General features: G+C 42.1%; 2 protein-coding genes across 2 annotated transcripts; one reads left to right on the top strand and one right to left on the bottom strand.

Annotated features, from left to right (window-relative positions):
• Positions 1 to 5,387: 5,387 nt before the first annotated feature.
• On the bottom strand, positions 5,388 to 6,054 carry LOC117590135 (cytochrome c oxidase subunit NDUFA4). Its single transcript, XM_034282507.1, has 4 exons — positions 6,037 to 6,054; positions 5,924 to 5,977; positions 5,719 to 5,865; positions 5,388 to 5,527 (listed from the first exon to the last, which is right to left on the bottom strand). The coding sequence occupies exons 2-4, from the start codon at positions 5,963 to 5,965 to the stop codon at positions 5,465 to 5,467; spliced, it is 252 nt and encodes an 83-aa protein (XP_034138398.1). The 5' UTR covers positions 5,966 to 5,977; positions 6,037 to 6,054; the 3' UTR covers positions 5,388 to 5,464.
• Positions 6,055 to 8,174: 2,120 nt separating this feature from the next.
• LOC117590063 (protein zerknuellt 1) lies at positions 8,175 to 10,893 on the top strand. Its single transcript, XM_034282385.1, has 3 exons — positions 8,175 to 8,739; positions 10,232 to 10,411; positions 10,470 to 10,893. Exons 1-3 carry the CDS (start codon positions 8,619 to 8,621, stop codon positions 10,850 to 10,852), a joined length of 684 nt encoding a protein of 227 aa, XP_034138276.1. The 5' UTR covers positions 8,175 to 8,618; the 3' UTR covers positions 10,853 to 10,893.
• Positions 10,894 to 17,675: the final 6,782 nt, after the last annotated feature.

Here is a 17,675-nt window from a genome sequence, read left to right as displayed (position 1 = left end):
TTGAGAGAATTACATTGGTTGATGATCTAGGTGTTAAACTAGACCCCAAGTTAAAGTTTTCTGAACACATTTCTACCATGGTAAATAAAGCCATGGGTGTGCTTGGGTTTATAAAGAGGTGGTCAAAGGAATTTGAGGACCCCTATATAACGAAGACTCTCTATATCTCGCTTGTTCGTCCGATTTTAGAATACGGCTCATGTGTATGGTGCCCTCAGTACAACATACATCAGGACCGTATTGAATCAGTACAGAAAAACTTTTTATTATTTGCCCTACGGGGCCTCAACTGGGATGCAACTGTGAGACTGCCATCCTACCGTAGTAGACTTCTTTTAATAAATCTTCCATCCTTAGTTAGTCGTAGAAAAATGCTTGGTGTAATTTTTATGCACAACTTGATCAAGGGGGATGTAGACAGCCCTGACTTGCTGAGCCGCATAAACTTTACGATTCCCATTAGACCCACTAGAAACTTTATTCCTTTGTTCCTTCCACTATGTAGATCGAATTATGCCTCACACGAACCCTTTAGGGTTTTATGCTCGGATTATAATTCCCTCTACCACATTATATCCTCAACTAACTCCCTTCCTCTTCTTAAATCTCTTATACTAGCCTACCTCTCCCGTAATTAGTTTCATTTTAGTTTTGTCTTGTTTGTTATTTTGGTAATTTTTGCTTGCTTAGCTATAGTAGCTCTAGTCTAGTTATGTTTAGCTCTAATTTTCCTCGAATATTAGCCTAACATCTATCTTTCCTGCATGCTCGCGACCGGTTCGGTTAATCGCGCCACGCGTCATGCGGTAGCGCCCCTCGGTCGGTTGGGCGGGAGGAGGGCTGCGTTCTGCTGGGTTCCGCGCGTAACAGGCTTTGGCTTGGTGTCGCATGGGCCACTTGATGGTGCAGTCATTGCATATCAACGTCCAGAAGAAAAAGGTAAAGTTTCCGACCCCATAAAGCCGAGTTAAAGAGCGTTTTGGTATGAGAAGTGATGTAGATGTGCTCGTGCTAAACAAAGAGTCGCTGGCCCCGATAGAGGCAGCCAAAAATGAGCTCAACTTTGGGTTCAGCTCTGTCACCGTAAAGGTGTACAAGTCGGATGCAGCTTCCGGGGTGCGTCCTGTCGACAACCCAGTCGAGCAGGATGTTGCCTCGGAGATCGAGGCACCCGACATCGAGCTTGAGTTGGCCCAAGAAAGTGAGTAGAGTCGGAGCTGATGCTGGAGTTCGAGGCAATATGTCGGACAATACAGTGGTGGAGATAGGAAAGGATCCCTCTGAGGCTCCTTCAGATAAATATCCACCACTGTAAAGCAGCAACTGCTGCCCTCCTACTCCGTTTGGAATCGAGCGGAGGCGACGTAGCCCTAATCCTTGAGTGGTTGGAGACAAGTTCTGTGGATTAGCGACGAAGGACTACAAGCTGGTTGTAGCACCTAAGGAAGGTAAAATTCGCACCTGCATTTTAGCTAGAAAGCACGTAAAATTCTTTCTGCTCTAAAATTTTAGCGATGGCGACAACACAGCAGCTAGCCTAGAGCTGCAAGGGACACACCTCAGAGTGGTGTCGTTCTATATGGCTCACGACCATACCTAATGGGGAAGCTCGGACATAAATGTAAGGGGTGAGTCTCTTTTCAGCTTCATCCTAAACTCGAATCTGGTTCTCTGTAATCAGGGAAATGACCCCACCTTCATTATAAAGAACAAACAGGAGGTCATAGACCTCACCCTAGTGTCCCATAGCATACTAGGCCTTATCAAGGGCTGGAGAGTCCTAGAAGAGCACTCCTTCTCCGACCATAGGTACATAGAGACGATAATATCTCTCGAATGCCCAATAGCTGATAGTTATATAAGCCCCAGGAAAGCCAACTGGGAGGCATATTCTAAAAACCTGGAAGAATTTTTTCCCCCAACAGCATCAACATGCCCTGATACACAAGACGACCTTAACAGTCTTGTAACTAGATTCACGGAGGCATGTAATAAAGCCTTTAAGGCATCAGACCGAGAGGGAAAAAGAAACCCCCTGGTGGTCGAAGACAATTGAAGTCCTACGTAAAAGCTGCAGAGCTAATTTTAATTAAGCCAAAAACAGCAACGAGGACGATCTATGCGAAGACTCCAAGACCATCCTTGCTCTTTACAAAAAAGAAACTAGGAGAGCGAAAGGAGCCTCCTGGCAAAAATTCTGCACCGAAATCGAAGAAACGGCAGAAGCCGCAAGGCCGCGCAAGATCCTCTCGAAAACGAATACCTCTGTGGGATACATCAAGAGTACAGATGGTGCATGGACCAACACCAGCAAGGAGTCCCTACACATCTTACTCGATACCCACTTTCCAGGGTGCACAACCACCGAACCACCGGAACGCCCAGGTGAAGGCTCAGCCACATCGATGGCGCACCTACTCACAAGACGGAACATTTTCTGGGCGGTGAAGAGCTTCAAACCGTTCAAATCGCCAGGTCCAGACAAGGTGATCCCAGCTCAACTTCAGAGAGCTGGGGACCAACCTATCCGCTGGCTACAATGTATCTTCAAAAAGATACTAAAGGTAGGAAAGATTCCTAAAGCATGGCTCAAGGCAGAAATTGTCTTCATCCCAAAAGCGGGAAAAACCTCCTACACGACGGCAAAGTACTTCAGACCGATTGTTCTGACCTCCTTTCTCCTAAAAACATTTAAAAGAATAGTCGGTCTACATCTGAGGACAATCATCAACCCTCAGATGCTGTCAGACTCACAACACGAATACCGGAAAGGTAAATCCACGGAAACGGCCCTACATGAAGTGATTTCAGGTATAGAGAAAGCTCTACACCTTAAGGAATACTCCCTGGCGGCCTTCCTCGATATTGAGGGAGCCTTCAACAACATGCTCACATGCAGGACGGTGACATCATCAATAGGTTCGTCCACTCAGGCAAGGTATGTAAACAGAGGCACTTCGCAAGGAGGTGTCCAGTCTCCCCTCCGATGGAACATTGCAGTCAATAAGATTCTATGTGACTTGGAGGGGTGTGGTTGCAAAGTAGTGTCATATGCAGATGACGTTGTCCTAATGTTCACGGGAAAATTCCCCCAAACACTCTGTGATCCTATGACCACAGGTAAATTGGCAAGGGCAGCAATACACCTATGATTAGGTGTAAATGCCTCGAAAACGGAACTTGTGCTATTCACTAACAAGTACAAAACTCAGCCACTCAACCCCCCAACACTAATCAAATGTAGGTTAACCTTTAGCGACAGTGCCAGTTACCTTGGGTTGGTAATAGACAGGAAGTTAAATTGGAACCTAAACACGAAAGAAAGAGTGAAGAAGGCCACTATGGCCCTATACACCTGCAAAAAAGCCATCGGACTAAAATGGGACACGAACCCACGTATAGTCCAATGGATATATCAAGCTGTTGCCAAACCAATACTGCTCCACGGAGTCACAGTATGGTGGCCGGCTCTGTCAAAAAAGACAATCACTCTTTACATCAGTGGCGTAGGGCATAGACCTTGCTGGGAAGGAACAGGCAGCAAGGGCAGCAATACGTCTGCGAGATTCGGACCTATGGACGTCACGACCATATGGTCACTCAGCGATGTTTAGGGACACTAATATAATACCTCATAGGACTGATTATTGCGTTCTTAGAGACTACACAGCCACCCCCTTCGAGGCTATAATCCTCCCCAGAGAGGAATGGCTCGAGGGCACACCTGGCCCAACGGGGGCCATAAACATCTTTACTGATGGATCCAAGCTAGACAACAAAGTTGGCGGAGGAATCTACTCCAGGCAACTAAATATGAGGCATTCCTTTCGCCTTCCAGACCACTGCAGTGTCTTCCAAGCGAAAGTCATTGGTATAAATAAAGCGCTAAGATGCCTTCAAGAGATCTCAGTCGCGGCTATTCACGTCAACATCTATAGTGACAGCCAGGCGGTACTAAAATCGCTAAACGCGATTTCGTCGAATTCGACCACAGTGGCAAATTGTCGCAAATCTCTACACGAGATGGCAAGGCAATATGTTATCAGCCTAATATGGGTCCCGGGACACCAGGACATTGAAGGCAACTGCATAGCAGACGAGTTTGCCAGATCTGGCACTACACTCCCCCTTAATCAAGGTAAGGAGGAAATACGGATGCCAATGGCCACTTGCAAGCTCAAAATAAAGGAGTACTATACCCTGCAAACAACCAACAGATGGCAAATGGTCACGGGCTGTCGCATCACCCGACAAACGTGGCCAGACATCTCGAAAAAACGCACCGCTGAACTATGCAAACTAAGCAGACATAGGTGCAGCGTAGTCATTCGCTCTCTTACAGGGCACTGGCTAATAGGCAACAATGCGAATAGGCTGGGTGCCCCCTACAACCGGCCTAGGTGTGTCGGGATTGTGAAGTCCCGACGACCGCCTCAACCTAACCACCTACCTAATGCAACACAAGGATCGGGAAGATGCATCCATTCATGATAGCACTTCAATCAGTTCAAAGTATAATCAATTTATCAATTAATCAATTATTAATTAAAACAATCATAAATTACTCTAATTTTTTTTTAAATATGAATTAAAAATAACTCTTGCTTTTTATTTCCATTAACAAAAGTTTAAATAATTGTTACTCGTATTTTTTATATAAAAAAAGTTTAATTTCATTCTCGGACTGCAATTTTTATATTAAAACTTATAACAGCTAGGTTTTTTTGTTTCTTGTATATATACATTAATAGATTTGCTGATGTTTTAAGCTTGTGTTTATTTAACTGAATCTTTAATAAACTCTTAATATATGTATTTATTAAATTTATTTCTAAAGCCGAGTATCCAGAAACTCGGAAAAAGACCCTTTCCATCAAATCGCTTATAAAAGGAGGAAGAACGTTGTGAGGCTCGAATTTTACATTGGACATCTTTTGGTACATCTTCTGCTCCATGTACACACTACTCACACCAACACGCACTTTTAGCTATCCAAAATGTGTAGATATTGAGCCGGCAGCAGAATTTCTGGAGTGGGTGGGAGTAGCCACTGCAAATGAGTTTCCTCTTTCTCATTAGGACGGAAGGACAGGCAGACAAGGCTATATCTCGGCTATTAGTGCTAATTAACAAACAATGTATATAATTTATGGGGTCGGAAACGTTTTCTTCAAGGCGTTGCATATGTACATATGTATCCACATCTACTATATCCCTTTAACTCTTCCGAGTACCGGATTTATAATACAATTTTTCTCTTTACAGGCCGCCCACCTCTCTATTGTACGAATATCTTACAAAGGTTTTACCCACAGCTGGAAATAAAGTGGAAGGCCCATTCCGTTTAAAATGTATGAACTCCTTAAGTGGGGGCCAAAACAGTAAAATCAATAAAAACTTCGACATTTTTAATTCATTGAATGCATTTAGTTTTCATATAGAATTTAATAACATGTTAAAGATTTTATTCCTCATAGTTTGGAGCAGCACTCTTTGTTTTTGAATAGTCCCTCACAGGAGAATAAAACTGAAAATAAATATGTGGTTTGTATTAATAATTGCTATATAAGGATACCCTACAAATGTAGGGTAGTTTATTTGCATATGATTGGAATATGCACTTTATTTATATGTTAATGGATATGTATATAGCCATAGAAAAATCGATTCCATGATTAGTGCAATTTTTAATGTTAATATAGGCAAAATGCTTGGTACCTTATATTGTTTGTCTTTGTACTCTTGCCATGGTTCTGGGTTCGTTGAGCGATTCCATGTTACGTCTGGATTTCTGGTGGCTAGACGAGCCATATAATAGACAGCACCAATGGCTCCAGCAGCAACACAGACATAGAGTGGGATCAGCTACAAAATAAACTGATTACATAACTAAAAAAAATTTGTTTCAGGGTATTGAACTTACTGCTGGATTTTTCTTTATACTTTGCAACCCTAGTCCTTGCATTTTGATACGATCCTAGGGAAAAAAATTGATTAGTTGTTTCGCACTGTGTGAATTAACCCACAAACAATTACCTAATTCTTCTTTTCAATGAAAAAAAATATGTGTGACCAGAGTGTTGTGTAAAATAAATATTAAATCTGTAGTATTTTTCGTGTGTATTTTCGTCAGTATTGATATTCGAAATTTAGGAAATAAAAGTAATTCAAATTTTGTTAACCAACAGGCCGGGCATGGTATGCACAACGAAAATGGAACATAGTAAGTGATGAAATGGAAATAGCCATGGGAAATATTTTTTGTTCCAGATTCTGCAATCTTATATTTACATCCATACATGCGCCTTCACTGTAGTAAAACGTCTGGTTTTCTCGTATATTCAAAATTGTGGATGCCACCGATTTTCGTCCCTTGTTGGATCGGAAGGGGGCATGGAAACATTTAGAAACCAGCTCAACTCTTCCTTGAAGCAAGTGGAGTGCTGGAGGAACGGTGGGAATTTTTGAAGAAATACGAGTAGGGACGTTTGTGAGACGCTTCGTACGCTTCACAACTGTTTAACCATTCAAATGTCTAAAATTTGTTCCACATCTGTTATCTACATTTAAATCTACATATACATTACTTTTCACACCAACACGCCTTTTAGGTCGTCGCCCTCCCCCAGATCAACAAACTGTAATATTAAACACACACTTTTAACAGTGTGATATCACATGAGTTGTCACGCAAAATTTGGTCTCTCAAACTTTTATAGTCTCCGATAGCCAGGCGTTCATCAAGGGGGATGGAGAGACGAACAGACGGACGTACAGACAGACATGGCTATATCGACTCGGCTCTTGATGTCAGCGCCTAGATGTCAGAAATTATAAAAGGTAGAACCACCCAATGTTGCATCCAGATGGCTGTATGCTCACACTGTTACAAGTGTATTTCAAATTTCGTAAATCTGCTATTCACAATTTGAAGATAGGAGAAACGCCATTCTGTGGGGAAGGACCATATCTATCAGATCACCAAATTGGGATCATTATTATAGCCGGAATGAAGAAATTAATTTGCAGTGGATGAACCCACCCAGTGCAGCAGCTTTTTTTATTATTTGCACATTCTCTCAATTCCCACACTCTACTTCAAGCAGTGTGGGGCTCTAGGGGAGGGGGGCGAGCTGATGTAGATAGATGTACATAGATGAAAAATGTAAAATGTTAAATATAAAAAAATCAGTACGGTACAGCCGGAAACTGATAAACGAGTATAAAAGTGACGCCTAAGAAGTGTCTCGCTGTTCCTTCTCGTTCTGAAATAGTTTCTATAGCAAAGCTTTTCAACAATTTAAAAAAACGTTTTTTTTTGCTAATGCTTTTTCGAGAGGTATCGGTTCGATTTTGTAAATAACTTAAGTATCTTTGATTTTCTTGTAAAGAAGATTGCCTATCTGAAAAGCTATTTGATGCAGCTAAAAATTGGTCTAAACACTTTCTGCTTTAGTTTACCGTGTGGGAAATATGTATAAGGCTTTCAAATGCAGAAATGATGATTTTTATGCGGTATTTAAAAAAAATTTCGACTTTAACAACTTAGGAAAAGTAAAAAATCCTGGGTTCTTGGTTTTTATGTATAGATTCCAGAGTATTTCTGCCTTCAGTCATAGTATTTTAGCTCAGCCGTTGTTAATGAGCAATACCCTAAACAAATTACCCTAAAATTAATGCACCTGTACACCACAAAATACAGACAGGATATAATTTGTTTTCGACTTTTCCTGAGTCTTTTAAGGAATTTTGTAAAAAACACACACAAAAATCTTAATTTTTGCATATCAAAGCTCAATATTTCCCAGACGGTAAGCTTAAAACACAAAATGTTTAGATTAACTTTATTGATGTTGTTTACAAAATTATTTAAATAAAAGTTCTGCAATAGAAAAAAGAAAAATATATCATCAGCCCATTTATAATCTCCATAACTTTCAAAAAGAGTTGGGTTTGTTTTTTATTGAAAATCGTGTCGGGAAGTGCTATTTAAAAAAAAAAGTATGCCCTAGAAAAAGAAAGAAAGACGAGCAGATGCCTACTCTAGGATGGTTGATATAGTGTAGAGCTGGAATGTGAGATTTATTGCTTGACCAATTAGAAATTAACGAATTTTATGGTAAAAAAAGGAGATAGATCGCTAATAAAGAATGCATCAAAAGATCAAAGACTAACATTTCACAACAATATTTTCGAAGACTAAACTTCTGTGCCATATTTCTCGTTGTTTCCGGTTAACTAAAATTGGTGTCCGAACATAAAACCTCCAAGATCCTCTGTCAACTAGGGATTTTCGACTATAGTCGACTTTTGATGTTATCAACCATGCGCATAATGATGACATACCTTCCACCTCCACGAATACACGGTATCCAAGTGCAAATTAATTGGTTATCCTATGCTGATGATATTTCTCATTATAACTTGCTCTTTGTCAAGAGTAACACCAAAGTGTGAATTTTGGGAGGAGTCAAAAAAAATCGTTTACTGAAACCTCAGGAAAACTCAACCATTTGACCAAAACTTAAATAATGTAATTTGACTTTAGTTAGCGGCTACACACATAAGACTTAAAACGATTTCAGTGAAGGATAAAGAAAAAATCAAAAAGCTTAATAATGGGACGATATTGCTTATTTAGTATAGATAATATTTTAAGGAAGAACTCTATGTCAGAGTCGAGTTTCCAAGCTAATACTTCGAGTGTAGAAAACACATCAGCAAAAATTATAGCGAGAAGTATGTATCCCCTTTTTATGTACATATTATACCCTTGAAGTAAGTAAATGTGAAAAAGAGTTTTTCGGCACAGAATAAATCACCGCACTCTATTTGTAAATTTACAATGAGGAATGCTCTAGTGAATAAAGAAATGCACCAGATTTTCGTCCTTTGTTGCGGCAAAGGGGGGGTAACTCCACTTGTTACAGTGTGATAACACAGCAGTCTGAATGCAAAATATAGTTTCTCCATCTCTTATAGTCTCTAAGTACCAAGTTCTCATCAAAACGGACAGACGGACAGAATATGACTATTGATGCTCTTTTGATTAACCATCACCACAACTGACAATCTTTTACATATATAAAAACATTTATTTACGTAGTCGACGAGCATTTGGTTAATATCGTATAACGATATCATGGCAGTTCTTTTATACTCATTCGATATACATATGTATAAATAAGTTATAATATAGTAACTGATTATAAATCCTTTTTATACAGGGGTACCAGAGTGATCGCTTGAATTTTTTCTCAGTTTCATTCAGCGGTGCCAAACATGAACTTTTACTCCATTGCCAAATATCTTACTAATGTTTCACCTATTTATTTGATTAAAAACACCCAAAAAACATATTTATAAAATTACTTAAATTACTTTCCCATAAGGGATTTTAATTTACTGATTTTGCTCACAGTCAGCCAGAGTCCGAATGTGTGCCACCTAGATCGATTCGGATTTTCAAAGTTGAACTTTGTGAATTAGTGCCACTTTTTTTAAGCCGAATTCGGATTAAGGTTATATCTACATATATCTATATTAAATGTATATATATATAATTCTTTTTTATTTCCGGTATTCGAAGAATAAACAGGGTATATTGTATATGTGTTTAAAAGCCGATGTATGTAATGCAGAAAAGGAAACGTTTAAACCCCACAAAGTACATATATTCTTGATCAGCGTCAATAGCCGAGTCGATATACCCAGGTCTGTCTGTCCATCCATCCTTCCGTCTATCCGTCCGTCTGTCCGTCCGTCCGTCCGTCTCGTTGAGCGCCTATTTTTTTCGACTTTTCCTAAGTTTTTAAAGTCAACATTTCGAATAAAATGCCTCACAAAAGTCAACATTTTTGCATTTCAAGGCTTAATATTTTTCGAATGGTAAGCTAAAACCACAAAGTGTTTGGGTATACATACATAAGAGATGCATTCATCAGCTCTATAGAATGGCTAAATTCAGTACAACCGTATGTAAGATGCTTAAGATATGTGAAAAAAAGAAGCGCAACCTCTAAAAAAAACCGTTAGAAAAAAATACCAGACTTTAAAAATATTTTGAAAAAGTTCTGCCATAGAAAAAAAACTATGTTTCTTTAAACAATTTCTTAAGCCCACAGAACAAGTTGGTTTGCTTCGAAGCGGAAAAATTAAGTTCGATTTTGTCGAGTAGTGAAATTGAATGTGTTCAATATTAATTAATATTTCTTAATTCAATTTTTTGCAGGAGGAAATGATTCCTTGCACTTGTTGAGCTCTGTAAATAGTAAAGAGATTGAAGCCTATGAAAAGTTTATGGGGGATTGTGGAAAACTCAACATTCCTCTTACTTACGACTCCATGAACTCATCATATTTTCAGCATAAGCCCCAAACTGCTAATTGGCTGAAGATCGTAACTGTGCAAGGTAAATTATTGATTGTCACCTATCACAATTACTTACTACACTTTTATTAAATTAACAGGAAATCAATTTAAAAAAAAATGTGTTGACAGAAAGCCACGACAAGCATATAGTTCAAAGCAGCTGGACCGGCTTGAACATGAGTTTAAGCTTGATAAATACCTGAGCGTTAGCAAACGTATAGAGCTATCTCGATCATTACTTTTGACGGAGGCTCAAATAAAAACTTGGTTTCAAAATCGTAGAACAAAGTGGAAGAAACAACTAACATCACGCCAAAAACCATTTCAAAGTCCAGAATTATACAATATTACAATTAATATCCCCAACTATAAATCCGTAATAACTCATTCATCCTATGAACAAGCTACTCGTATTTACACTGCACGTCAATTTTGCCAAATTAAATCTGAAATAGACTCCTACGGCAATAACAAGGAATAAAATTAGAAGGGACGTGTGAGACGCTTCTTAAGCGTCACAACTTTAATACACGGCACTCAGTACTACATCTGTACCTTGGCGGTTATTTGTCAAATTTTAAATATTTTCCTCATCTGTCATCTACAGTTGTGTTCAATGAAATAGTAGTGACAGACCTCCTCACATTCAAAGACTTTTTTGAGACACTCCCAGACTTTCAATTTAAATGAATGATAGATTTTTGAATAGAGATTAATGTAGGCTTTAGAAAATCAAAGAAATCCCTACACATTTGCATTCCATCTTCTTGTTTTTCATAACTTTTGACGGATACCCTTGAAATAGTCTGTGTATATTGAAATAGTAGTGCTGAGTGCAAGTACTTAAAAAAATAATTTAAAAAAAACCAAAAAATTCGAAAAAGTTACCCTCAATAAACTTAATCTATTATACTAAATATTTTGATGAAAGAAATGTTTGGACATGGCTGTATTTTTGTTTTAGGCTTAGAAAATATCACTGTTTGCTCCAGTAGAGGATACCTAAGATTTTGATTAAAAACTAAAGTCAAGAGGTATAATGGAATTGAAGACTAAGTTTAATGTGCTCTTAATATTTCAATTAACCATTTTAACTTGAAGAAGATTCCTGAAAACGGATATTTTATGCGAAAATCGTATCTTTTAGAGGTTGGTCGAAGATGGTCGAAGGCAAGGTCTTCAATATCCTCAAAAGTTATGAAAACAATTTTATATCGCTCTGTAAGTGTTATGACAGTTAGCGTACGACTGACTATATATTATTTAATTGCAAGAAGTCCCAGAAAGCTAGGCGTTTGGTACTGAATATATAGGGGTGTATGGCTAAGGACCTTATTGATTTATTCCAGGCGGGAGCAAGGAAGTAATTAAATCAAAATTGATAAAAAAGTAAATATTAAACCTCAAGAAACATGTAGAGCATTAAAGATGGGTAGTTTTTTGTTCGATTTTCAAAGATTTCACTACTATTTCATTGAACAGCACTTTTCATTGGTATTTTTGTAAAGTCATGTAAAACATGAAGATGGAATGCAAATGTTCCAGAATCAGGTTTCTAGTGTGTACATTTCAAGCTTTCTAAAAAGGTATCACTTGTTTAATTTGGATGATTGAAAATGTCTTAAAAATAGTTTTGAAAGTGGTGAGGTGCGGCACTGCTAGTTCATTGCACACAGATGTACATCTACAACACTTCTCACGCCAACACGCTCCGTTAGCGCGCCCCCCTTCCCTAGACCCACACACTAACGGCAGAGGCAGCGCCCGCTCACAAAAAAAAAAACAAATATAAAAAAGGTTAAAAATCGGCAGAGCGACGGCAGAGGCAGAGGTCTCATAATGCAGAAGCAGAGTGCGAATAAAAGAATGTGCAAAAAACAAATATAAGCTACGGAACGGGGTGGGTTTAGCCCATGGAAATTAATTTCCGTTATGGCTATAATAATGATCCAACCGGATCCCCATTTGGTGATCTGATAGATATGGGCATTCCCTACGGAATGGCCTTTTTAGTTTTCATGTATCTTCAAAATTGTAGATTTGGGAGGTTTTCGCCTATTTGCGGGGAGGAAGGGGGCGTGGCTCATTTTCTTAAATACCCTTGTAACAGTGTGAGCATGCAGAAGTCTGGATGCAAAATTTGGTGGCTCTAGCTATTATAGTCTCTGAGTACTAGGCGCTCAACAAGACGGACAGACAGACGGACAGACAGACATGGCTCTATCGTCTCGGCTATTGATGCTGATAAAGAATATATATACTTTATGGGGTCGGAAACGTTTCCTTCTGTGCGTTACATACAACCGTTATTCGCACAAATACAATATACCCTATTTATTCTTCGAGTACCGGGTATAATAACCCAAAAAATCGCTTATCAGAGCAATCATTATTTTAGCTTACGAGTGACAAGATTTCGTGTATTGCTCTCTTCTTCACACGCTCCAGTCACATCAATGACACTACACAATTATCCAAGTGAACTTTCTGACTGCTGCTTACTTGTAATTAGAAATGGTCCAGAAGGCTCACTGAATAAGCAGCGGATTACGATAGCAGAGAAGCAGCAGCAGCAGAAGGAAAAGAGAGCAACGGCATAAAAGCATATTAACGATAGAAAAGCAGCAACAGCAAAAGTAGAAAATAGAGAAAAAAGGAGTCATTCACAAAAGCAAAGTCGCAGAGTCAATGTCAAAATCAGCCAGCAGCATAAAGTATCCGAAGAGATAATTATATTGATCTTTAGATTAATCCTTAGGCTAATCCTCACATAAATCCCTAGATTAATCCTATATTAGTTCTTAAAAGTTTTTATAAATATAATATTTAAGGATAACACTACTCGACACGATTTTGACGCTTCGATCCAGAAAAATTTTTTATGAAAAAAATGGGGCTTACAAATGGTTTTATATTATTTAGTTTTTCTATGCCAGAACTTTTTTTAAAGAATTGTTAAAGTCCGGTATTTTTTTGTAACGGTTTATTTTTAGAGGTAGCGCTTCTTTTTTTCACATAACTCAAGAATCTTACTTCTGGTTGTAACGAACTTAGCCATTTTATAAAGCTAATGATTGCATCTCTAAAGTGTACCCAAGCACTTTGTGAACTTAGCTTACCTTTTGAAAAATACTAAGCTTTAAAATGCAGAAATGTTGTTTTTTGTGAATTATTTTGTACGAAATATTGACTTTAAAAACTCGGGAAAATCGATAAAAAAAAATGCATGTGTCCACTATTTTATGAATAGGTGCATTAACTAGGCGTCGTTTAAGGTATTGCTCATCAAAATCTGTGGAGAGACGGCTGAGCCAAGCGGAGAAGGGGAGGTGGACCAAACGGCTCATCCCCCAGCTTAGCACATGGCTACAGAGAAGTAGAGACCAAATCGACCATTACCTTTGCCAACTCCTTACAGGCCATGGCGGCTTCAAGCCATTGCGGGCCTGGAGTAGTCGAAGATGCGGAGTACGTCTTCTTTTCCTCCCCATACTTCGCAGAAGATCGAGAGAGGATTTAGGAAATTAGCCCACTGATCAGCACGTACACCGAGTTGATGATGGCCGACGAGCAGACGCGGTTGCAAAAATGGTTTCAAACATTATCAAGGAGCTGCGCCGGCTCGAGCGAAGTCTACCGCGCTAAGTCCAACCGAAGGCCCCACACCCCGTCCTGTGAAGTAATGCCTAGCGGCAGTCCCGCGGTAACGGACTCTTAAACACCCCCTAACAAACATATCTACCCACCCCTAGTTATAATTATGAGGCAAAGTAGGCGGGATGTGGGTCTATAGTTGCTACCTGGCGCCCAGCCTCCCGCTGGAGACCTTCAGCCGCATCATCGACGAGCTGATCGGAGACCTGCGAGGACGAAGCGACGTCGTGGTCGGGGGCGACTTCAATGCCTGGGCCCAGGAGTGGGGGTCCTCCCGAACCAACGCTAGAGGACGCACGGTGCTGGAGGCCTTCGCCACCTTGGACATGGTGCTGCTCAACGAAGGACACCAACAAACGTTCAGCAGGGGAGGCATGGGGTCAGTTATTGACCTCACATTCGCCAGCAGCGCGTTGGCCAGAACCGCCAGTTGGAGAATCAGCAACGCCTACACCGCTAGCGACCACGAGGCCATCGAGTGCGTGTTTGGCGGACTGGACCCGGGAAGAGCATCCCCTACTCAGAATAGGAAGGCGTATCGGCAGGCCACGCTGAGGACACAGGCCTTCGCAAGCGCCCTCCGGACCCACACGGCATCAGAGACTGATGGAGCCAACGAGTGGGCGACCACAGCGAAGTGCGTTTGGGAAACTCCATGCCCCAGTCTTCTGGTGGAACGAGGACATCGCCGAGCTCCGCAAAATCTGCCATAGCGCGAGAAGACAGCTCCAACGAGCCAGGGGAACTCCGCGTCTAGTGACTTGCTGCGAGGCATATAAAGTCGCGCGAAAGGAGTTGAAGACCGCAATCAGAGACAGCAAAAGAGAATGCTTCCTCAAGCTGTGCGACGCCGGAAGCAGAGCCCCAACAGACCCAGTAGTGCTGGAGGGGATAGTTAGGACCTTGTTCCCGCAAGGGCGGCCCATAACATCTTCCCCGAGAACAGCCTGGACGACATCTGCGAGGTCACGGAGGAAGAGGTGCGGGCAGTGACCTGAACCCCAAGAAGGCACCGGGGCCGGACGCGATTCCTCACCGAGCGACGAATCTGGCACTAGCGCTGATCCCAAGCGAGGTCATGGGTCTGTTCAACAGATGCCTACACGAGGGTACGTTCCCATCGAGGTGGAAGAGGCAACGGCTCCTTTTGCTGTCAAAGCCGGGCAAGCCGCCCGGCGAGGCATCCTCCTACAGGCCCATCTGCCTCCTGGACACGATAGGGAAGGTCTTCGAGAAGTTGATCGCCACGAGGCTGAGCGCATCCATCGAAGCAGCAGGCGGCCTATCCCCGGAGCAATACGGGTTCAGGAAGGGGAAGTCGACTCTGGGTGCCATCTCCAAGGTGGTTAAAACGGGAGGAAGCATGCGCTGGTTCCAGATGGAGAGGAGGGTCCAAATCCTACTGTCTCGTGGTGACACTTGACATAAGGAACGCCTTTAACTCGGGAGATTGGAGCCGCACGCTAGAGGCCCTACAGCGGTTCAACATCCCTGGATACCTACAGAGAATAGCGCGTAGCTACTTCAGAGACAGGGTGCTGACGTACGAGACCAGTCTGGGTTCCAGGGCATACGAAGTCTCAGCCGGAGTCCCTCAGGGCTCCGTTTTGGGACCCCTGCTCTGGAACGAAATGTACGACGGAGTCCTGAGACTACCGATGCCAGCCAATACCAGCATGGTGGGGTTTGCGGATGACGTCGCCATAGTGGTGGTGGCCAAGCACCTCGCCGCAGTGGAGGAGCTCGCCAACGCGGCCGTCCGAGCCGTGGAGTCGTGGCTTACGGTCGCCGGATTGGACCTGGCAGCGCAGAAGACTGAGGCGGTGCTCATATCGAGCCGGAAAGCTGTAGAGACGGCAAGTGTGAAGGTCGGTGGCACCACGATACGCTCGCAGAGGGCAATCAAGTACCTCGGGGTGCTCATCGACACTCGCCTCTCCTTCAAGGAGCACTTGGAGTACGTGCAGAAGAAGGCCAGCGGAACCGCAGTAGCGCTCTCGCGAATGCTTCTCAACATCAGAGGCCCGAAGCAGGCAACGCGGAAGCTCCTGACGAGTGTCGTGACGTCGCAGATCCTGTACGCAGCGCCCGCGTTGGCGAAAGCCGCTCAGGTGAAGACCTACATGAGAGGTGTGGAGGCGACATACGGGCTGTGTGCCCTACGGATTGCGTGCTCGTTCCGGACTGTGTCGGACGAAGCAGCGCTGGTCATTGCGGGGCAAGTCCCACTCAGGGAGCTTATAAGGGAGATTTCAGAGATCCATACGGCCGTGCAGGGCGGAAGCGAGGCGACAAGAGCCGAACCGAAGGCTGCCGCGAGGAGGAAAAGCATCAGCAGATGGCAGACCCAGTGGGACAGTTCAACTAAAGGGCGCTGGACTTATACCCTCATACCGAAGCTGCAAGCCTGGATCGAGAGGAAGCACGGCCAGGTAGATTACCTCACCCAAGCGCTTAGTGGTCATGGCTGCTTCCGCAGCTACCTCAAGCGCTTTTGCCACGAGACGGAGGACTGGTGCCCAGAGTGCGGCACCGGCATAGTGGACGATGCACAGCACGTCCTCTTCGAATGCCACCGGTTTGACCACGAGCGTCACCGCATGGAGGCAGTAGTAGGCGCCAGGATCTCCTCCGAGACCTTGGTGCCGATTATGCTGACCGAGCCAAGGGCATGGGAAGCGGCCGCAGAGTTCGCCTCGAGCGTTATGCGAACGCTGAGAGTGTTGGAGAGGAGGCGTAAGCAGGAGACGGAGTAGGAGCCTTCGAGCGTGCGAGGCAATGCTTTGCGGCAGTACCGCGCGCGCCGGGCGCCCACTCCCACTAGCAAATACGTCCCTCATTATAAGTATACCCACTAGTGTAAGAATGTAGTATTATTAAAGCAAGATAATTAGAAGGAATAAACAAATGAATACAAAAAACCCCTAGTTATTATACCCAATTGGTAAACCTACACCCAATCGAAAGTAGGCGCAATCGTGCAGAATGAGGGAATCGGCAAAGGAAAAGACGAGGCACACGTGTCGCGACACTCAGATGACCGGCACTGGATAAGTGTTCCGGTCATGTGTTCAAAGGTGTTCAATTTTTAGGTAATTCGTCTCTTTAAATGTTTTCTGTTTGTAATCTCGAAGGACTACAAGAATCAGTGCACTTTCCATAATTAATAAAAATAACACAGTAAATAAATTTAAAAAATACTCAAATGTGATTTTATTCTGATTTATTTATTCTTTATTTTAAAAATAAAGAGATAAAACGCATTCATATTGCATTATTTGTACCGTCAGAACGGACTTATCAAAAAAGCGGTACTTTCTCTGCATTGTTGTCCCAAAAGCCCCATATCCACTCAAAAATAACACATTTTTCATGAATTTAATTTTGTAAAAAAAAACAAAAAAGTGTACCCAGACAGCGTGCCCTTTTGCACACTTGGCACAGAGCGAATGTAATGCACTTTCAGCGCAAGAAAATTTGGCGTATCTGAGTACTGGGCTCTACTCAGATGCACAAATTTTCTTGCGATAGAAGCAGGGATGATATTCCCATACAAACGATAAGAAATCAAACCTGTTTTTTGTTCGACAGAAAATTTTAGCGACAGAATTTTGCAGTAGAGCTTTCAGCTCTGCAGAAAATATACTAGA

Source organism: Drosophila guanche, unplaced genomic scaffold, assembly GCF_900245975.1.
Source record: "Drosophila guanche unplaced genomic scaffold, DGUA_6, whole genome shotgun sequence".
NCBI classification, from domain to species: domain Eukaryota; kingdom Metazoa; phylum Arthropoda; class Insecta; order Diptera; family Drosophilidae; genus Drosophila; species Drosophila guanche.
The sequence above is the reverse complement of the archived record's forward strand: the minus strand, read 5'-3'. Positions and strand labels throughout refer to the sequence as shown.